We start from the raw sequence: 22,468 nt of genomic DNA on the forward strand, positions 1-22,468 counted from the left end.
AGGGCTAACAGAGGGAGCCCAGGAGGGCACACCCAGGGGGCTGAGGAGAGGGGGCAGCAGACAGATTCGGCTGAGGGACTCTGCAGGGTCACCTCGAAGGCAAGGAAGACTGTGGAGGGTGGAGGACATGCACGCACCCCTCCCTGCCCTACACAGCCACGGCCCTTCCAGTGGACCTGGGGAGAAGGGCCCTGCAGGGCACGAAGCCCTCTCAAGGGGCCCTGCTTCCATCCCTTCCATCTTCAAAGTGCATTATCAGTGCAAGAAGTAGGGCGGGAGCTCAGGGGGTCCAATTCTGAGACAGGGCTGTGCCAGCCGGCTCCCCCCATCTCCTGCTTCCCCCTTGCCCACCCCCAACCCTTTTCGTGCTAAGACCAGAACTCTTGCTGGATCTCGTAAGGGGCAGGCCTGTGTGTGTTCAGTGCGGCTCTGCACAGCGGCACGGTGCCGTCCTGACTCTGGCCCTCCGCGTCCAGGTCCAGAAGCGTCCGCTCGGCGGGCGGCAGCGGCCCTGCCTGGAAGGGGGGCAGGGCTGGCAGCCCAGGCCGCTCCTCCACGGTGCTGCTGCTGCTTGCCAAGCAGGAGTCCAGGTTGCTGGGCGTCTCCGTGCTGGAACTGTTGGCTGGGGAGGCGCTACGGGCGTGGCTGGGAGACACGAACCACCAAGGGTCCAGTCGCTGCCGGTTGGCAGAAGGACGCGGCCGAGGCAGAAACTCCAGGGTCTTGGGTCTCTCCAAGGCAGAGTCCTGCTGTGTGTTCCAGCGCCTTGGGGTCGGGGGAAAGACCACATTGGGGTCAGGGAGACGGGGGAATTCACCTGGGTCTCGGCTGGGGCTGGGGGTTTTCAACATTCCTGGTCAAAGAAACAAAGGGAGAGGCGTTCGATAATGGCACCACACTTCTGGGCCACACACGCTGCTTCCTCCCCACCTCGCCACGTCCCTGTCCACTCGGGATAACGTGAATTACGAGCGCCTACTATTTTTCATGCAGTGTGCTGGCAGGCACTGGGGATGTAACAGGGAACTACAAGGCCACGGTCCCTGTAATCTGATAATAATGGGACACACGGGGCTCGTATCTGTCATGAAACTTGAGGAAATGTCTGTTCATTCGCAGTTCATCCATTTAATAAACGTGTGACAAGAACAAAGCTAGGTGTCAGAAATCTAAAGACGAGTAATCTAGGGGTCTCTTTTCCCAAAGAGGCCAACTATCTGATTGTAACAAAAAAATCTAAGCAGGGGAAGGGCAAGCTGAATGGTCCAGAACTATTGTCGTTCACACTCAAATCTCACTGAGAGGGTATTGCCATGTTCTCTTCTCCTACGGGATCCGAGGTGGTCTCTAGGTCAGACTGCGGTCTTCTAGGGCGCAAGGGACAGGGTGGGGAAGGCCCAGGGTGACAGTGCACGTCAGGGTGTGCTGGACGTCAGACGGAGAAGGCGAGCGCGTGCACCGGCACGGCAGTTCACCTGGACACATCTCCGCGTCTGAGCGATGGGATGAGTGACAAGGGATGAGTGATGGAGGGCGTGATGCCCGGGCGGAAGCTCGCCTTCTGAGAGCGTCTGGACTCACACTGTAACGAGAGACGAGAGCCCAGCTGCGTGGCCGAAAATACCCTCCTGCGTGCAGGGCAGGATTGCTCTCGGTAACTGCAGCCTCCTCTTCAGGGAACAAACAGAGTTGGACTCCTGCCCTTGTCCTGAAAGCACCGTGCCGCACACTCCCAGACCCAGGGCCTGAGCATCCCACCGGAGTCCTGATGGGATTCTTCCCAGAGCCTGCCTGTCTGCTCTCCCTCCTCAGGGAAGACCCCCTGAGGCACAGGACGGAGAGAAGTCGGCCACCTCCCGCGGCCCAGAGCGGCCTGTCTCGACTGGCTGACCCAGAGGAGAAACGGAGCTGACCCCGATATCTCCACTCCTGGGGGAAGCACGAAGGCGGGCAAGAGGAAGGAGGGGGCGGGCAGGCCTCACCTGCTCCAGGGCTGGGGCTCAGCCCGTTGCTGGAGGGGCTCCTGCTGGCTCGAGGGGCCGCCGGCTTGAGGGCCCCATCGGAAGGAGTCCGCCGGTGAGCGCTGGGCTCAGCGCGGGGGGCCGTGAGGGTGACGTGGGTGGGGGTCAGGGACTGCCTCGGGTCTCGCTTGAAGCGCTCCACTCGGACATTGACCAGGGGATTGCGGGTGCAGGGGCTCAGGGGTGGGGCCTCCCCGGGGCTGACGGGCATCTCGTACACCACAATCTCATCACTGTCAGAACGCAGCAGGGAGCGCGTGGAGTTGCACTCGGAGATGGAGGAGAGCGAGAGCAGTGTGAGGGAGGCAGAGGGGTCTCCTAGCAACAGCACGGGCTCCTCCTTCTTGAAGAGCTTCCGGGATGGGGGGCTGGTGCTCCGACGGGGACGGCTGGCTCTCTGGAAAAGGCCCTCGCGCCTCTTCTTCTCCTCCCGGGCTGGCGGTTCGGGCTCCTCCGGTGGGGGCAGCTGGCACTTGCCAGCTTCCAGCAGGTCACAGCCGAGGCCCGTGGCTGCCAGGACGGCCCCACAGCCGAGCAGAGCCACCTCGCAGCGGCGGTGGTGGGGGCCGCCCCGCTTGAGGCTGTTGGTTGGCGTCAGCTGAGGGGTACTGGTGGCCGAGTTGACTGGGGTGGGCTCCTCGTGGACGCCGTCGCCGGGGGGGCCGTCCCCATCCTCTCCACGAGGGAATGGGATACAGAGGTAGGACTGGTTGGGTGACGGCTGTGGACGACTCTCCCCACTCCGTGGACCTTCGCTGTCCTCGTCCTCTGCGAAGATGAGAGGAGTGGAGGGGGAACAGAAAATGGGAACGAAGCAGCAAGAGTAAGAACCTGGTCCTTCTCCCCAACCCCAGGCCCCTGGCCTAGTGCCAGGGATGCGGACGTTGAACAGTCTGAGGTGCAGGACAAAGAACCAACAGGGCTTCATGCCTCCACACTCAACTGTGACCAATGTGGGGAAAGCACTCTCCACTCCAGCCCGTTTTCCTCTGTGCAGAAAAGACAATCTGCTAATTTGCTCCTTCTGTCGTAGGGACCCTCAACACAAGAAGTGCGGTATGAGTTTCCTAGAACAGACAGATCCCTAATTATTTTACAACTTGAAACTGGAAGGGATCTTGGATTTTTAGAATAATGGCCTACAGACTTGTCTTAAGACTAGCGTCCTGCAGGACGTCCCTGGTGGCCCAGTGGTTACGACTCTGCACTCCCAAGGCAGGGGACCCAGGTTCGATCCCTAGTCAGGGAACTATATCCCACATGCATGCTGCAACTGAGAGTTCGCATGCCCCAACTAAAGAGCCCGCCGGCCACAACTAAGAAGCCTGCTGGCCACAACTAAGGAGCCCGCCGGCCACAACTAAGGAGCCGGCAAGCCGCAACTAAGGAACACGCCTGCCGCAACTAAGAGCTGGTGCAACCAAAATTTTTGAAAAAGAAGAAGACTAGTCTCCTGCAAAGGATTAGAACCCCCTGCGTGGGTGAAGGCCCATCTACTCTATGGACTGACTTATTATGATCTTGGAATTCTAGAGAGAAGAGTACTTTCTGAGAGAGTCTGGAGAAGGCCTTACCCATTCAGTAATCACAGGGCAACACTGGAAAAGCTTCCTTGGAGGAACACTGTGGTGTCTTCTATCACCATCTCCCATTCTGTGGACTCCCCACATTAAAATACACAGAAATAGACCCAGGAAAGGAAACTGCCTGATTCTAGGCCTCCCCCTTCTTCACTGCCCTAAGGAGACTATAACTGGCCCCTTGGGATAGGAGGCCAAAGGCAGGTTCCATGGCAGCCGTAGTGATTTGAGAAGACTCAATGGAATGAGAGTACAGCAAACGGAGAAGGAACAAGCGGGGTGGAGGGTGGGGGGGACCAGGAGTTGAGGAAAAGAGGAAACACCCCCATGAAGCAGTACTAGGGGTCCTTAAAGAGTCCGAGAAGCTTGGCCAAGAATTCGCTGAGGGAACAGGAGGAGAGTCGAGACAAAGGCAGTACTTACCTATCTCCATAAGGCTGGTGAACCCTGGCAGGGCTGGACTATTCCTCGGCCCCTTCCCCAGGTTGGGGGCACTGGACGACCACTGTTTGTATCCATCTACCAGGGACTTGAGGCTGAATGAGAGCAAGTGAGGAAACTGTGAGAACTGGTTACTTCCTTTACCCTCAGCTCCCTGGGCCTATGGAAATGCCTCTCCCTGTCTGCTCGATTACAGCAAAGCCCAAGAGCCTCGGGGTATAGGCAACAAGCCTTACTGAGCCCACCCGCTTCATTAGCAAAAGTGCACATGCTCTAGGGAATGAAAAGCAGAGACATAAAACCCACCCCTCACATGCTGCTATGGAGCTGCGGGAAGACCTGCTGGGCAGGCTGGCAAGAGGACAGCGAGAATAAGGACTGCCCGGCACTGGCCAGGGTCTTGCCGAAGCCCAACTTAAAGGAGAGGCAATCACTCCGCAGGCGCTGACTACAACACACTGGTGACATTAGAAAAACTGCAGTGCTGAGATCTGCAATGCAAGGCAAGCACCGGGCAATGAGCTAGCAGAGATGGGCCAGGCCAGGCCACTCCACTCACACCCTTTCTCAATTTCTCCTTCCAAGCTTACGGCATGCTCAGGCAACTTTCAAAGCCATCCATGTTTCAAAAACAAAAATCAACCAACAAGGCTGCACCAACCCAGTGCACTTTGGGACAGACCTATGTGGGCAGTACATAAGGCTGGACTCGAACCCTCGGTTTGTCTGGGAATGGAGAGGAAAATGACAGGCGCTTGCTTTCAAAACCCTGTAATCAGCTCACAGTGGCAAGCCAGTAACTCCAAGGTCACTGACTGGGTACCCCGCCAACTCCTTATAGGATAGGGGCATCAAAGGCCCAGAAGCACTGGTCTTTCCCCTAAAGGACAGTAAAGAAGGAGGACTAAGGAATCTGTGGGGCTATGACTGCCCTGGAGATACCAGTATATAACCAGGGGTGGCTCTCACTTTAGGGCTAGAGAGAGCCATTCAACTAAAACCCACTCTTCCCAGCCCATCTTGAGGGAGGAAGAAGGACCAACTTTTTCCCTGACTGCAGAGCTCTGCTTCAAGTGCTATCAGAAATACCACTGAATTAAAGTACCTCCCAGCCACCAGTGGTTTCAACCAAAATACACAGCCAGAGAGAAGCGTGCTGTCCAACCCACAGCCTGAGACTTTCACTGGAAGTCTTATAACATCACCTCCAGCTCTGGGGCTAAGGAATCCAGATCAGCAGAGTCAAAGCCAGTGCTGACGACCAAAGGATAAACAGCCATGGACTGTCTCCCTATAACTAAGGATGCTGGGAGAATCCCAACAGGAGTGGTCAGGGGAGCAAAGGAAACGTCAAGTCAGACCAACACAGGAATTTTCCCAAGGTGCACGATGGTACCGCTTCCAAAAATAAAAAGGAAGTCAGCATGGCCCTGGCAATAATGAGGCTTGATTCTGCGGGGTGCGCTGTGAGGAGAAGGAAACGGAGGGAGGGTTATTACCAGTACATGTGATGAGAGGGTGAAGATTAGACTCACCCCAAGTGGAAATGTGGAGATTCTGATGGGGTACTTAAACCATTAGCTTTCTCACGTCTCTGAGGGGATCTTCAATGAATAAAGAGAATCAGTAGCAGGCAACAGTGGGTACATGCAGCTCAGCCTCTCCCACGTGAGAACCCTCAAGGCTGGGCTCCAGCCATGTCGCCAGCTGCCCTCCCCTTGTCCGGTCAGCAAAGCCCCACACCATGAAGGAATCTTAACAAGATGACCAGGCCGGAACTACCACAGGCCCGGGACCTCCCAATCTGTGGGACAAACATCGCTGGGCAGCCACAGCTTCATTACAGGGGGCTTGTGAATCCATAGATCCCCGCTGTCTACAGACAGCGCATATGTTTCCTACAGATACGTACTATTTTTTTAAAGGATGGAGATGCAAATTCACTTAACATTACTGAATTCAATACAGCTTTTTGTCATTACGTATTTTCTTCAGTCAACAGGGACTAACATTAGAAAGAGTATCATATAGAGGCTCTCAAAATTTTCTGCCACGGAAGAGGTCTTTTCTTGAGACTGGGTGGATTTTCCTTATTTCTTCAATAGGAACTGAGAATCATGAAAAATTAAGTCACATATTCTGAACTGCTTCAAAAGTTTTGAGGGCAGATCTATGTAAGTTAATGTAATGTAAGAAAATTCCGAAGTTAATGTTCTGTGTAACGTGAAATGCAGTTAATTTACTAGCAAGACAAAAAATACCTTTAAATGAAGCAGAACCTGAGAAACTATTGGCATCCGTAGCCAACCTGGTAAAGCCTATCTGGAAACACACTAGTGTCAGAAATACCAAGGGACTCAGGGTGACGGAGTTCCTCAGGCCCAGCTCAACCCTACTTCTAGCCAAGGCTCAAAGGACAAACTGAGGAGTGTTTGTACCTACAGAACTTAGTAGAGCAGAGCAACCTGCAATCCCCAGAGGATTCCATCATTGAATTCTTACATAGCTTAGGCAGTCTGCCCTACATATCTAAATATTCTGTTCTAAGGTAGCTAGTGATTTCCAAAGCCTGGCTTCCAAGAGTCCATCCTTCATGAACCAACCTGTTATTTTCACCTTCAGCACAGATCTGACATGGGGAAGTAGATTTTGGACATGAAATCGTAGTATTCAGAGAAATACCCAGGCTAGTTACAGGTTCAGGGCACCTCTAAGTCTAATAGTCAAGCTCTTTGAAAAGCCACTAAAAAGGATGAAGGGGGTTACTGCTTATCCTCCCACTTGGAAAAGTCAAGAAATATGGCTCTAGATTCTAACACAAGAATAAGTATATCCCATGACATGCATTCTTCGAGTATGAAGGAGAACTGCATGAGAAGCACGGACGAATCATGACAGCAAGTATTTACATATGCTTACTACGAGCCAGCCCATCTTCTAGGGACTTCCCAAATATGAGCTTATTCATGATCAACTCCATGAGATGGGTATGGAGAGAATCCCCATTTGATAGATGAGAAAACATAAGGTCCCACAGCTGGGCATGGAGGAGCTGGGATTCACACCCCGGCAGCCTGGGCTCAGCATCCATGCTCTTCACTACTACACTACAAGCAACCGGTCTGTGAAGCACTAGGACCCCTGGGTCACAAGCCCACAGTGAGAACACAAGCACACCCAAGGCACCAGGGCGTGCCATGTGCTTTGCCTAGAGGGGCCACTCATACATGGTAGGCGTGGCTAGTAGGTGGGGCCATAAGGAAGTGCCAGTGGCCCCAGAGTCACCTCCAACTGCACCTCCAGGGCTGGGTTATTCTGCCTGCCCCTGCTTTAGGATAAGCCTCCATGCAAGGGGCGTGTCACCTCTGTCCTTCCTCCTTTCTCCTCTGGGCAGATGTTTTAAGGGGAAGAGCCAGGTGTAAATAGAACACTCAGGCTGAACTCCTCACACGTAGTGAATGCTTGGGCTACTTGCTCCTCTGAACAGGAGGCCTCCAGGGCTGGGCAAACTGTAACTCATGGGCTAAATCCTGCCCATCCCTTGTTTTTGTACAGTTTTACTGGAACACAGCCATGCTCGTTCATTTACATATTGTCCATGGTCTGTGGCTGCTTCTGTACTACCACAGTGGGGCTGAGTAGTTACTACAGAGACCATGTGGCCCACAAAAGCTAAAATACTTACTATCCGGCCCTTTATGGAAAAAGTATGCCAACTCCTGTCCTAGGGGCTTCCAGGGAACAAGGAGATTGGAAAACCCTATTGTCAAGATCAAGAAGTTTGTCATTTCTCTGAACGCGGCGAAACACGCAACAGAGAAAAAGGTATTCCACATCATAGTTTTAAAGGATCTCCCATCCTCTGGCTCTTACCCTTCGTCTCCTGAGGCAAACTCCTTCTGACCAAGTGTGCCCGGCCCCCACGTCCGTCCCTTCTTCTTGGGGGCCCTCTTCTCCTCCTCTTCCCCCTCCTCCTTGGGGACGACACAGCTCCGTCCCCAGGTTTTGCTGCTTTCACCTGGTGTCACTGTGAATAACAAAGGTCAAATGGGAGCTGGAAAGCAGAGAGGTCCCCCCAAACTAGCCTCTCCCCGACCGGACACACACACTCACATAATTGGAGCTGCGGGGGATAGTCAGACCTTGTCAAAAACTCTGTGCCCAAGTGGAGCCTGCCAGGTAGGTAAAGGAGTTCCCAGCCAGCACTCACTCAGTGCTTTCAAAGTACCAAACGTGAGAAAACCTCCCAGATTCTCCCGAGTCCAGCATAAAGTGGGCACTCAGGCCGGCCAGTCACCAGAGCTCCAAGCAGACCTGACTCCGGGAACATGTTTTGTTGCCGGGGACTGGCTTGGGGGGGGCGAGGTGGCGGGTGAGGAAGTAGGTGAGAGATAAGGGGTAAGGAAGATGTAGAAGTGAAGACATTTTGTAAGAAAGTGCTGGAAAGGAAGAAAGTGAGGAATTCAACACTGTGGAGAAGGAAGTCAGGGGTAGGAGAGGGGGAAGGAACAGGCCTGGAGAAATGCAACAGATAGGAGAGGAGGTGCCTTCTTCTGACCCTGATACCTTAGAGCAAGGGTTGAAAGCCAAATGCTTCAGAAACTGGCCTTATATCATAAATGGATGGAGTGACCCAGTTACCAGAAAACAGGGAGTTGAGGGGACTGAGGCAAAATACAGAGCGTATGGAAAAAAGAATCCACTGGTTTGATTTGATTTTTCAAGGAAAGCCAGAAATCCAGGTCTTGGGTGGGGGGGGGTTTGACGAAATCTCTCTATCTTTAAATTAGGGCATACAACACACTTTACATATATGCATATATGTGTGCCTGTATAAGTTCTTTTTAATAAACACCGTCATAAAATAAAATTGGTTCGGATTCGGCCTATCACAAAGTAGCTGGCAAGTTTACCTTGGAACCTACACTTGGACAAAGCCCTTTCCTGGGAAGCACGGAAAAGAAAAACCATGATGCCCCAAACATGGCAGCGAGTGCACAAGGTCCCCAGGCCAGGGTACCTTCATCGCATCCCAGATTGCTTTGTAATTCACTAAAGAGTCCGCTGGTACCCACAAACCCCTCTGCTGGTATCTCACTAAGAGTGAAAGGGTCAAGGTCATGGAGAAACGAGGTGAGGGGTAAGGGTCTGCGTACACATGTGCATGTATATACATATTGTGGAGGAGAGGTGGCAGAGTTATGGACGGAGCCAGCCTGGACCAGTTGGTGGCTGGACAGAGCAGGGGACAGGTGCCCCTGGTGTGTTCTGGCCCCAACTAATTTGGGAAACAGCCTCACACTGGATGGCTCGCAGGCGAGGAATGATGGTGGGGCTTGCAGGAGGACTAGAGCGGCTGTTGATGAGACTCTTCCTTTTATCCATGGTGGGCGAGGCCTGTACCGTGAACTTGTGCTGGAAATCTGGTTGGGGAAAGACAAACAGATGCGTGTGCATTAGAATTTTCCCATTCTCAAATTCCTATGAGCTACAAGGATATATACTGCAACACAGGGAATACAGCCAATATTTTATAATAACTATAAATGGAGTATAACCTTTAAAAATTGTGAGTCACTATGTTGTACACCTGAAACTTGTGTAATATTGTACATCAACTATACCTCAGTTAAAAAAAAAAATCCTATGAGAGAACTGACACTTCCTGGCAGACTTGAGGGACAGGCCCTATTTCCTGAGAAGCTCCTTTTCACCTGGGAAATGTTCTCTTTCAGAATCATTTCTTTTTCCCATAGGGACATGGCAAGATGGACGTACGAAGAGAAGGAAACTTCATTACCCAAGTGAACTTCATTATATCGTTTTCATAAAGCCGTCTATATAATGTACATATGTCTATATAATGTATATAGGTGTAGCAAGTACGTGCTTAGAATAGTTTTTAAAAATATCATGAGACCTTGTCGATTATTCTAGGAAATCTAACTTAAAATTCTCCATCTCATACAGTCTATCCGTACACGCCTCCTTTTCTCAGGGACCAAAGCAGGGAGACTGATGCTCCTCGATAAGTGCGGGGTACCAGGACTAACCCACAGAACCTGGGGAAGTGAGGGAGATGCGGTTAATGGTCCACATTCTGATGTATTCCAAAGGCATTTACAGCGTACATGAGGAATGTAAAGGGTACATTCTCTGAGTTTCTGAGCTTCATTCTCCCCATCCATCAAAAGGCTATGAAAAAGATCTGCATGTTTGCACCTAGGTCTCCCCTCTAGACTGTGATCTCCCTGTAGGTGGGCTCCATGGCTTTTCTATCTGCTGCCTTAGCACACAGCAAGATGCTGGCACATGCCAGATGCTCCAGAGGTGCTTAAAGACTCTGTGTTGCCTGAAAAGAAAAAAATGTGCAACGACACATTCACTGCATTTCACTAGGTGGATTCTCTCGTCTGTACCTAAGCCACCATCCCGGTGCTTAAGGTCATCCACTACTACTCCTATTATGCCATTTCCCCTTGGCTCCTTATACTTCTAATAAGCTTGCTTCCTGGGGCCTTACAGACTCAGAATACAATGAACTTTATTTACATAACACACACTTGAGTACTTACCTCCCTCCGTGGGTACGTTACGCCCCGCAGAGATTCTAATTCATAGTTTCATATTTCTTTGCATTTTCCCAAGGCTGTACCTACTGCAAATGTACCTTTGTTCAGCTAATGTGTTTCTGAAAGGTTATGTGTAAATCAAATTCTTAAACGTTCATCCTAATCTCAACTGCACACAGAGAGCTAATTATTTACAGAAACCCTGAGATGAGTTATTTTGCAGACTCACACGCACGTACACACATACCCTGGGATTTTTTCCCCCGGTGACATATTCCTTCTCCAGGTTTGCCTATAGTGAGATGTGCCTGTGTGCACGGCCGTGCTACTAGCAGCCTGCAGCCAGGCCCGTCACACTCACGGCCTTCCCCTCATATTCTGTGTGTAGTCAAACTACAAGATCCCCCTGGAAGGCGGAAGCTTTCCATCAGGCCAGGCTTTCCACGGAATAGAATGGACCTTCCTAAACCAGCTCCGTGATGAGCCCTGGGGTCTCACGTTTCTGAGCTCAGTCCCTGGCTCCCACAGAAGCCCTGCCACACCAGCCCCTCGGTCCGCTCCCACTTCCCCCAGGTCCCCGGACACCAACCGGAAGGGAGGCTGATGCGGTTTCCATCCTTGAGCTTCAGTCGGTTCTTCCTGAACTTGCCCTTGCGTTTCTTGACCCGGGGCTTCTCCTGGCACAGCTGGTGGATGATGATGTGGAGCTCCCGCTGCAGGATGTCGATCTCCCGCTCGGCCAGCTCCCGCTCCCGGCGCCGCAGCAGCTCCTCCTGGTTTTTCTGCTGGAGTGCGGCCCGCGTCAGCTCCTCCTCCCAGGTGTGCAGCTCCTGCCAGGCAGGTAGAACCACGGCGGGAGTGTGTGTGGCAAGTGGTCCGTGCAGAGGGGGCTCGCCCCTGGGGGGCCAGTGCTCACAGCAGCCTGGACAGCTCTCCTCTGACACCCCACGCTTCAGTCCCCAGCGGAGGTGGGGGCTCAACAGCTGGCTGGAAAATGAACACCTGACCACCGCAAATGGAGGCAAGGCAGGCTCCGAAGAGCCATCCTGAGGATACAGCTAGAGGAGCCACAGGCCAAGCCCTGGAGACGGGGGCTGATAGTTCCCTGTGCCCCTTGATTGACTGATTAAAATTACCTGTGACCAGGACAAACGATGGCGTTTGGGTGGAAAATATAATCATACACTCAAATTTTACAGATTTGGTTCTATTTTGATTTTTTCTTTCTGTTACATAAAGGAAAGTTTTTTAAAACCAGAGCCAACTTAATGTGATCTAGCTTAAAATGTGCGTGTTGTAAATGAATCACCCTCCAGGCATCGCCTAACATTCAAATGAAAATAAATATATTTCCAGGGTGGCTGTTCAAAAGGTTCGTGAGGCGCGTCATCTAAATCTTTGTTCACTTGGTTGAGTGAATCCACTGAGCGTGTGGTTTAAACTTTAGATAAGGACAAAATGGTTGTCCTTATCTAAAAGGACAACCATTTGCTCTGGAAGGATGGGGACGGCACAGCAAAGAGAAGAGGGAACATTTCCTGAAGTCTTTGCCAGGCACTTTCTCTAGAAGGTGGGCAGAACCTCTTCCCTCCCTCCCCTTTTTCCTCCTGCATGAATTTACAAAGGAACTCACCATGGAATTCCTGGAAAGAGGTGGGGGCTTATGGCATCGGGAAATAGGAGAGAGCCCAGGAAAGAGAACAAAGCATGCGTATAAAATTTAAACATGTGGACTCTAAACTGTTAACACTGGTTACCGCAGGCCTAGGATGGAAGTCGGGTGGAGGCAGAGGACTAAAACTTAAGAAGCTTTCATGTCAACAACCTGAGAGAACCATGTCTAAAAAGGGAGAAGTTTTCTTCAATAAAGTAGCCAGAGCAACACTTCTGTGGTTGAAATTCAAAATTCTCAATGAAATGCTCCCCTATAAGAAGTCATTCTGGACCAGAACAAACTATAGGAATGGAACCCAGGGCTAGAAAATAGTATGTGAACACATATCGGGGAAGCAGAGCAGCAGGCAGAGAGCAGAAGAGAAAACAAACAAAATGGGAATAAAGTATTCTGATGAAAGGAGTTTTCCGTTCAACTTGCCTTCTGTTCTCAAGAGTATATGAAAATGACCATAAAAATGATGGAAAGGAGAAAAATGAGAAGAGGATGAGCACCTTGAAAGTTGTCTGGTACGTGGTAGGTCCTCAGTAGTTGCTGATTAACTGCTGAGTCGATGAATGAATGAGAGAAAGAAGGAGGAGGAGAGAGAAGACCATTTTATAAATGCAGGTCCCTCTTTATGGGAACATGGATTCATCACAGTGCCTGAGAAATGAGCTTGAACTTTTGAACTTCTCCTTCTTTGATGAAATAAGCCCCAAATAAGCCCCAAAGATTAACTGTTGTGCGCCCTCCACATCCTTGTCTTCCCAGTCCCCCTGCTTTGTTTTCACCATCAGAACAAAAAGACATCGAAGATTCAGAAAAATTATTCCTGGTTGGTTATTTTGCTGCTAAATGCGAAAGCTGAAAATTAGTTCGAGCTAATCTCAGCCTTCCTAAGTCCTCTCTCCTGCATGCTCTTGTCTAAGGGATGACTTGGGTTTAAGCTCCTTCCTTTAAGGGAACCTGAACCCCAGCCCAGAGACCAATCCATCCTCACATACACAGAAGCAGAAGTAGGTTGAGACAACCTGAAGAGCGAATCATATGGGAAAACGGGACATTTATGGAGTACTCAACTATGGCACCATATACCTGGAAGCCCTCCAGCGTGGTAAATCCCCTTCTTGCGAAACACCTACTTGGGTATCAGCTCCACAGTATGCAAATTACATCTTCCGCATACAATGATTTAAGAGGAATCTCTCCAGAGAGAAAGCTCATTATCCATTTCACCCTCACTTGCCCAACTCCAAGCCTTATAATGGAGAGGTATCACAGCATGGGTGTTAAAAGCAAGGGCTCTGGAACAAAGTAGCTGATTTGTGGCCTTGAGCAATGAAAATGGGCATCACATGTTATATGGAGTTAATAGCACCAATATCACAGGACTGTAATACATAAGGTAATTATTACTTTATTATGCAAGATTATGTAAGAATTCATATAAATTACTCACAACAGAGCATGGCAAATAGCACATGCTCTACAAATGTTAGCTATTACGAGAATTGGTTTGACTTTTTCTAGTAACTACCTCCTGACAAAATCCAACTTTCATTTTTCTTATTGGTTGGTACCCTTATAATTCCATCAATCAAAAGAAATAACCACGGAACTATATTCAATATCCTGTGATAAACCATAATGGAAAAGAATATGAAAAAGAATGCATATATATATATATATATATATATATATATATAATATATAACTGAGTCACTTTGCTGTATAGCAGTAATTAACACAACATTGTAATTCAACTATACTTCAATAAAAAATAAATTTAAAAAAAGAAAAAGAAATAAGCAGGAGTCAGTGATTCAGCAATCTCAAAAAAGGCCAGGAACTCTGGGGTTCTTCTAGTTGGAATAGAACTAGTAATTGGAACAGTCTCTTTTAATCATTCTGCTCAATGGTCAGTACAGATCCACCCCTCTCTCCCCCTGGGTCCTTAAAGAATCGTCATAAGCTCACTGCATCCCCCTGCAGAATGCTCCTTGACTTGCCAAACAGCACAAGGATTGCTATGTTGCATCAAAAGAGTTGTATCTTCAAATCAGCTCCAGGAATGATTTTTAAGTCCTTTGTTTAGGGAAACGATGATATTGGAAAGAAAATGGTTTTGGAATCAGAAGACCCCAGGTCAAGATTCTGCCTCCTCACTTACTAGCTGTGTGACTTTAGACAGACACTGACCCTCAGCTCTGAGATGAAAAAGTTAATAACACCTGCCCTACCTGCTGGCAGCAGGGGCCATAAGACTCCTGGATGAAATGCGTGAAGAGATCTCATCAGACCTTTCAAGTGAAAGAACTGGGAAGCCATAAAGACAATTTCAGATTCTACGATTATTATACTGCTTCCAAACTTCCACAGAGGGGAGTGAGAAGGGAAAGGAGAAATTAACCAAGTCTACCCATGGACATCCCTCGTGCCCCTAGCCACTGGCCCCGCAGGATAAACAACATAACTACTTTGATTAGCTTCCTCTGTGCGATGCTGACTGCTAGCCAGACACTACGGGCATGGAGAGGGGCCATTTAAGGAATGGTCTCCAAAACAAAAAGGCAAATGGGCTACGGGTCTCTGAGCTCCTCAGCTGGTTCAGCCTTTGAGCCCTTTTCATAAAAACATGAAAAATGCCAAACAACTTCAGACTCATGGTATTTTTAGCCCATATGGTGTTTCTGATTCTGATCCCCAAAGACACTGGCAGGATGTTCTGATAATTGCTCTCAGTATTGAAGTATCCCTACATCCAGTTAAACCCCTTCTACAAGTCCACTGCAGAACAAAGAAAGCTTTCTAGAACGCTCTCGTATTTCCAGCCGGCGGGGCGAGACACCCTGCTGGTACTTGCCCAGCCGTGCTCCTCCTCCAGTTTGGACAATAAAGTAGATACTCTGCAAGGACAGCTTTGGATTCATGACTCCCCCCACTTATTCCTGCCACATCCCAAAAAGAAAGAAAACTTCTCCATCGTTTCAGGTCACACCTGAGGCCTGGAGAACTCTCCATGTTAAAGCCAGGAAGGAAAAAGCTGCTCTGTGGCCACAAACCAAGCAGGAACGTGGTCGTTTCAGAATCGGTCCAGAGGCCCCAGTGGAGAAGATCCACTAATTCAATGCATACCTTTTGCTTCTCTTTCTTACCTTTTCTTTGGCCCTGAGTTGGTCAAACATCTCCTGAATCTCATGTTTCCAGTCATCTTGCAGGCAGTGGAAGGAGTCCTTGGGCATTTCAAAGAAACCAGACTCCTCTATGGTAGTTAGCTGGTCCAGGATATTCGTGAAAGATGGTCGTGAATGGGGGTCAGGATTCCAGCAATCTGCATGGGGCACAGGAGTCAGCAGGAAGCATTAGCGGACAGAGGCAAATGTAAGATTTAGGGTACGACGTGACCTCATTTGACAGAAAACCACCTCTCATTTCTCCTTCCAGAAATAGAGACTGGGACTTAGGGAACCCCAAACAGGGCTCAGGAAGTAAAGCAATCTGCCCAACATCACAATCACCAACAGTGAAGCTGGAAACCCAGTGCGGCAGCTCTGCACCCATTGCATTCTCACTATTGATTTCACGTAGGTAAGGCAAGTCCAAAGCGTTTTCTTGCATGAACAACAGCTACCACAGTTTATCAAGTTACTGCACGATTCCAGTCCTGACAATGGGTAACTACACCTTGGGCCCCAATTTCCCATAAATAAATGAGCTACCCTTCCCCAACTCAATGAGCTGATGAGAAGGCAAGGATGAAAAGCATGGGAGTCAGGAAAAGTGAATTCTATCTACGCTCAGCTGAGCCACTAACCAATGGAGTGACCACCTATCCATTTAACCTCTCTCAGCTTAGGATTTCTCGCTGACAAAATCATAGGGCTTGCCAAGATGAATTTTAGAATTCCTTTCCTCATAGATCTTCATTTCTATATGTAAGACACTCAGAGGTCTTGAGATAAAAGCTGCTATACCTTCTCACTTTGGATTAAATAATAATATTCTGAAGCACTGGATAGCAGCCTTCAGTTTCTAAGCTACGTTCTGCAGTCACTAGATGGACAGAAGGGACATCGGTGACACCAGTGTAGCAGGGTGCTGACATCATCTTGTAGTAGCTCTTCCAACCATCTTCAGGATTCCTCCCTGATTCATACTTCACCTCCTCTTTCAGTTACTGACCCTGCAGAACTGGCCACAATCTATCGAGTACCGATAGAAAAATAAACGGTCTCCAGTTTTGTTCCAGCCAGGGGGCACTCACCTTCCATGAGTTTGGCAAAAGGTTCCGGGCATGTAGAAGGAATGGGAAGGGCAAGCTTGTTCATGGCCACTCCATAAGCGACTGCTAAGCCATCGATTCCTCGGAAGGGCACCTCACCGGTCAGGAGCTCCCAAAGCAGCACCCCATAGCTAAGGAGAGGAAGAAGACAGAAGCCGCACCATGAACCATAGGTGCAACTTCATGCAAATATCTCGCGAGGCTTGGACGAGCATCCCACAGCCTCTCTGACATGTAGGGAGACTAACAAAACAGAAGTACTGCTATAATATAAAAGGGAGACCATAAAGCCTACCGGCTATAAGCGAAAACTCTGGAGTCAAGCACACTTGGTCTTTTTCCTCAAATTCCTTATGTGTGAAGTGCAAATAACACAAGCAGTCTGACAAGGCTGTCATGAAATGAAATGCACTGCTCTAGTGTTTTAATCAGTGCTCAAGGGCCACATCTATTTTGTGGTTGCTATTGTGAATGTAATACACTGGGAGAAGAGGCAGGCTTCTGGGAATACATTTTTTCCTGCTCTAAGAAAACTTCAGCTTAAGTCACAGATACATTAATTTTTATTTTTTTAAATTTTATTGAAGTATAGTTGACTTATAATGCTGTGTTTAATTTCTGCTGTATAGCAAAATGATTCACTTATACATATATACATTCTTTTTCATATTCTTTTCCATTATGGTTTATCACAGGATATTGAATGTATTTCCCTGTGCTATACAGTAGGACCTTGTTGTTTATCCATCCTGTATACAATAGTTTGCATCTGCTAATCCCAAATTCCCAATCCTTCCCTCCCTCACCCCCTCCCCCTTGGCAACCACAAGTCTGTTCTCTATGTCTATGAGTCTGTTTTTGTTTCATTGATATGTTCATTTGTGTTGTATTTTAGTTTCTACATATAAGTGATATCATATGGTATTTGTCTTTCTCTTTCTGACTTACTTCACTTAGTATGATAATCTCTAGGTCCATCCATGTTGCTGCAAATGGCATTATTTCATTCTTTTTAATGGCTGAGTAACATTCCATTGTGTATATATACCACATCTTCTTAAACCAATCGTCTGTTGATGGGCACATGGGTTGTTTCCATGTCTTGGCTATTGTAAACAGTGCTGCTATGAACATAGGGGTACATGTATCTTTTCGAGTTATAATTTTGTATGGATATATGCCCAGAAGCGGGATTGCTGGATCATATAGCAACAGATACATTTTTTTTAGCTTTATAAAAGCAGAGAGATGACCACCCGAAACAAACATATTTTGCTCCTGTGAAAGATTTCTTTCAGTGCCCACTAGGTTGAATAGATTCCTGCCCCCGTCAGCGCGAGTGCATCCTTAAAGGTGACATCTGTCTAATTCAAAGGGGAAAGTTTCACAAGGGTGGACTGCGTCGGTAGAGCAGAGCAGCGCATCAGCTGTGAGGGCTTCAAGTTCTTTCGCTACCTTTCAAGTTCACATGAAGAATTTCTTTTCACACGTTCTGTGAGTTAGGGAATGGGGAGCACAAAGCTTACGGAATAATTATTCTATGAATTCACAATCAGAACCAGGCAAACTCACGTAGTGTTTAATCCTTCCAGGAATAAGTCAGGACCAGAAACCATAAGGCCATGAACAGTTGGAAGAGGGCCTCTCCTTATATTTTCAACACAAAGCTCAATTTTTTGGTAATACTCATCAGTAGTTTACAACCAACAAGAAGACATATTTATTTTAAAAAAAAAAAAAAAAAACCCAGCAACTATTCGATCATGGTACCTTGTATGTGCAGCATGCTAAGACATTTACAAACATGATCCTGAATCCCTACAACAAACCTGCAAGGTAAGTATTATCATCATTTTGCAGATGAGGAAAGCAAGTTTTAGATAGGGTTAGCAGCATATATTAAGGGCATATGTGGAGTAAGTCACGGTGGACCTGGACCAGTTCTCAATTCTTTCTCCCTAGAATGCCCTTCGACCAGTTCTCTGCTTGGTAAACTCTACTAATCTTTCAAGATATGATTCAAATTCACCATCATTTATTCATTCATTTTAAACATCTACTAAATATTTACTATGCATCAAACTCAATGCCAAGAACTGGGATACAGGATAAAAAACACAGATCTTATCCACAAAGAGACTACCAAGAGGAACAGAAAAAGCATCAATTAGAATATGGAAAGAGGAGTCACAACAGAGATACTATGACAGCACAAAGGAGGGTCACCTACACCAGACCAGGACGGAGGCAGGAGGTAGCTGAACCCTGAGTGAAACTTTGCTAATTGAGGGAGGAGCCAGGGCTCCAGAGACAGGGATCAGAGAGCACAACAGCATGGGCTTGCCCTCAAAGGATCCCATGGCATGGCCTGGCATGGCTCCAAAGGAGAGCAATGTGCCCACCAATGTGCCAGGACATCCCGGGGGGTCTCTACAGAGGGACCCTCAGAGTGGACTGGCCAGTGTCCTTGGACAATGGCTTTCCCCGAGTGAGCCCTCCAAATACTATCATTTTCTCTATGTATTTTGACAGGAAAAAAAAAAAAAGCCTAGTAGACTGGTAGTTGCAGGTCTTGTCTTGTCCTGACAAGAAGGTGGATCTTAGTCTGAGGCTGATGGGAACAATTGGACACTTTAGGAAGCCTCCTGACACCACAGCATGTTACTCAGCCCTTGTTTGCGCTGTCAGGTATTCTAGTAGTTTGTTTACCAGTCTGTGGGCTCCTAAAGGGCAGGGACAGTAGTTCCTAATCTTTGCATTCTCAGGGTCTTGCCCAGGCTCTGGGATGCCTAGAGGCCCTCACGTAATGAATGAATTGGTGGGTGGGTGTAAGAGTGAGTGTGTAGTCAGATGGTCCTTCAGGCTGCCCTGGGTGCCCCAGAGTAAGCCCCAAATATCATTGAGAACTATACTAGGACACTTCCTGCCAAACCTTTCATGTGACTTATCCAGACAGCAGTCATGCTGGGCAGCGTCCACCAAGTGACCTCTACGAGCTCTCAGCGTTGCTAACTAGACTCCCGGTTACAGAGACTCCCATCTTCAGTTGCCTGCTCTCAGCATTACTGCCCACTTCCACCCTGAGGAACAAAAACTCAAGGTTCCCGAAACCCCTTTCTTCCATCCAGGCAAAGACAATCGATGTCCCAAGCCTAACCACCTGGAAAGACAGGGTATTTTCGAAGATCCAAACATGTGTCCTGTTTGTGTCCTGGCGTTTCCTCTGTGATGGTGTTTACACTGAGCTCTACTCCGTGGAGATGTCTCAGGCCACCTGGAAGGGAAAGAAGCCAGGGACCCTCCCCTCCCAGCTTCCACAAGGGCAGCTCTGCTCTCACCTGGCTTGGTCCTTTGTTAATGGGCATTCCGTTCCATGTGAAGGGCTCTACAACTAGGAAAAGTGGGAGAAGTGCTGCTCAAGAAAGACTTAGACAGACTTGAGTCGAATGCCTGCTTTACCACTTACAGCCGTGGGACCTTGAGAAAGCAAGTTCACCTCTCCAAACCTGTTTCCTCATCTGTGTAACAGAGACAGCAATCCCCACCTCATAGACGAGCTGCAAGGTAAGAATAACAATAACTACCCCGCAACCTGAAACCGCCATCTATGGTTCGTAAACACCGTGTGCTTCCCTCTCGGAAAGGCCTGAAATGAGAAAGTGGCTGGGGAGAGCCGTGCCGAGGGGCACCAGCATTCAGGGAAGAAGGCTTTCTGGGGATGACTAAACCAGTCAAAGTGCTCCTCTGCCAGCGTTCCTCTGTATTTTTATAACAGAAGGTGGGTGATGTAAATGAAGGCTTGGTGCTCCTCCGTCAGGAACAGAGTCCAAAAAGGGGGCTGGAGAAACACACATTAGATGGATCTGAGCCTCAGGGAGAGGTGGACAGGAGAAGTCCACATGATTCACCTCAGGTTTAGCCTACTTTCTTGCCCTCCCAGGGTTAAGAGAAGGTCAAGAGGTCTGTTCAAGACTGTTTACAAGCAGCCTCGAAGTACCAGCTCAGCTTGAACTCTGCCTCGGAGTCCCTTCCCCCCAGAGAAGTGCCAGACCCCACAGTGCTGCCAATGATTTCCCAAGAGTCGAAGCCTAAACCCAAACCCTCAGGATTGCTCCCTGTGCCAATAATTAACCACCTCCAGAGGTGCAGTCATCTTTTCCACTGTTTGATAATATCACATGTGGGAGAGGGATGTTTTATTTTTTTCAAAATGAAGAAGAGCCCTAGAGTGAATAGCAACCCTTCCCAACCAAAGGTGCAGCAATTCTGTGCCTGTGCTGGGCCAGGGCTGTTTTTCTTATTAACCTGCATGGACTTTAAGACTGTTAACTCAGGGACCCATCCTCCAAAAAGGAGACGGTGTCCCTTGAGCGGGCTCCTGCACTTGGTCATCAGCTTGTGAGCCCACATCCCAGGAACCAAGCTGACTGTTTAATAATCTTTGGCAAAGACAACTGAACTACCATATGTGAAGGTACTTTGTAAACTGTTAGGTAACACACAATTTACTATTCTTGCTGTTAACCAGACCCTCATTCAAAATGACAACATATTTACCAACTTATGTATAAATGTATATGTTAATATATTGATTGACATAATAAATACTTATTAACATGGCAATATGTTCATGCTCTGTTACATTCAAAAAGCAGCTTACAAAATAGAATGATCCCATTTTAAGGGATGGGTGGGTGATCACAGGAACAGGAATAAACACACCAAAATGTCAACATAGATTATCTTTAGAAGTGCGTTGTGGGTGATTTTTTCTTTTCTTTCCTTTTCTTTTTTTGTTTATCCATATTTTCTATGTTTTTTCTATAGCGAACATGTTTTCCTTCCGTAATTTAAAAAACGTAAAATGATTAATTAACAAAATGCCTCCACCTCATCCTACACACGACAGGCAGAGAGTCACCGTGGGACGATGGCCTCTGGCTGTCACCAGTGCCCTCCCTGCACCACACAACCAAAGGGCAAGAACTGCTCTTCTTGAGGGGGGGTCTGGGTCATTCTTATCCTACGCTCCACCACAGCACAGAGGAGGCCTAGAGAACTGTACTCGAAGAACAGTGAGACAAACTCAGCTGGCCCCGGGCACCCACCAACTGCAGAGGCCCAAGGCCCTGTGTGAGCTCCAGGAGGGGAGTGGGAGGGAAGGGGGTTGGATTCAGGTTCAGCCCCGTACCTGACACTGGAGCCATACCCTTACCTTACACACTCAAGGCCCATAAGGTAGAAACAAGATAGAAATAAAATGATACATGGAAGACACCAAGCTTGTTTTGCAGAATACCAGGGAAACCACAGATATGCAAACAACCTGCTGACAGCCCCTTCAGGCACACTGAGGGACTAGGACAACCAATGGTGAACTCTGATAGTGAACTTTAGACATCACAGGCTGACAATGACAATCCACCCCAGGTAGCATAGGAAACCCCCCTGAATTTGCACATGCAACCCATGAAGAGGCATGAAGAACAGTTGAGTCTGGGCAGAGAACTCCAGAAACGTACAAATTACTTTCCACCGACCATTTCCCAGCTCACCCGCCCCCCTGCCTCTTATTCCCTACTTCCGTGATAAACATGCTGCTCAACAGCTGATCAACTGGGTAGACATATCTGAGCATTGCCTCCTGCCTCCTTGCTCGGCCACCCTGCAATAAATCCTTTTTCTCTCTGCAAAAGACCGTTGCCTCGGTGTTTGGTCTTTCCATCGTACAGCGGGAAGCAAGTCCACTTGCTTGGTCGTAACAGAGTAAGTATGTATTCAACAAACATTTCTTGGAGGAATAAATGCATTACGAGTCAGTCTGGGAACCAGCTCTGTCCCAAGTTCCTAGACATGCTTTGGCCCTCTTGGGACAGGCTGCTGGGTCCCAGGCATGGTGGGCCAATCACCCTGGA

At 48.5% G+C, this 22,468-nt stretch overlaps 1 protein-coding gene across 2 annotated transcripts in view; it reads right to left on the reverse strand.

Annotated features, from left to right (window-relative positions):
• Positions 1 to 368: 368 nt before the first annotated feature.
• MAP3K9 (mitogen-activated protein kinase kinase kinase 9) overlaps positions 369 to 22,468 on the reverse strand; it is a 70,212-nt gene continuing 48,112 nt past the window's right edge. The window contains exons 4-12 of one of the 2 annotated variants that reach the window (XM_024739645.1): positions 16,536 to 16,684; positions 15,427 to 15,602; positions 11,204 to 11,444; positions 9,343 to 9,465; positions 7,916 to 8,069; positions 5,578 to 5,646; positions 4,025 to 4,137; positions 1,983 to 2,789; positions 369 to 853 (exon numbers count right to left, since the gene is read on the reverse strand). In XM_024739645.1, the coding sequence (XP_024595413.1) occupies positions 369 to 853; positions 1,983 to 2,789; positions 4,025 to 4,137; positions 5,578 to 5,646; positions 7,916 to 8,069; positions 9,343 to 9,465; positions 11,204 to 11,444; positions 15,427 to 15,602; positions 16,536 to 16,684 (2,317 nt within the window). Of the gene's footprint in view, positions 854 to 1,982; positions 2,853 to 4,024; positions 4,138 to 5,577; positions 5,647 to 7,915; positions 8,070 to 9,342; positions 9,466 to 11,203; positions 11,445 to 15,426; positions 15,603 to 16,535; positions 16,685 to 22,468 lie in introns of both variants that reach the window. The other variant, XM_024739644.1, reaches the window with a different exon arrangement.

This window comes from Neophocaena asiaeorientalis, unplaced genomic scaffold, assembly GCF_003031525.2.
Source record: "Neophocaena asiaeorientalis asiaeorientalis breed wild unplaced genomic scaffold, Neophocaena_asiaeorientalis_V1.1 scaffold348, whole genome shotgun sequence".
In the NCBI taxonomy this organism is placed as follows: Eukaryota; Metazoa; Chordata; class Mammalia; order Artiodactyla; family Phocoenidae; genus Neophocaena; species Neophocaena asiaeorientalis.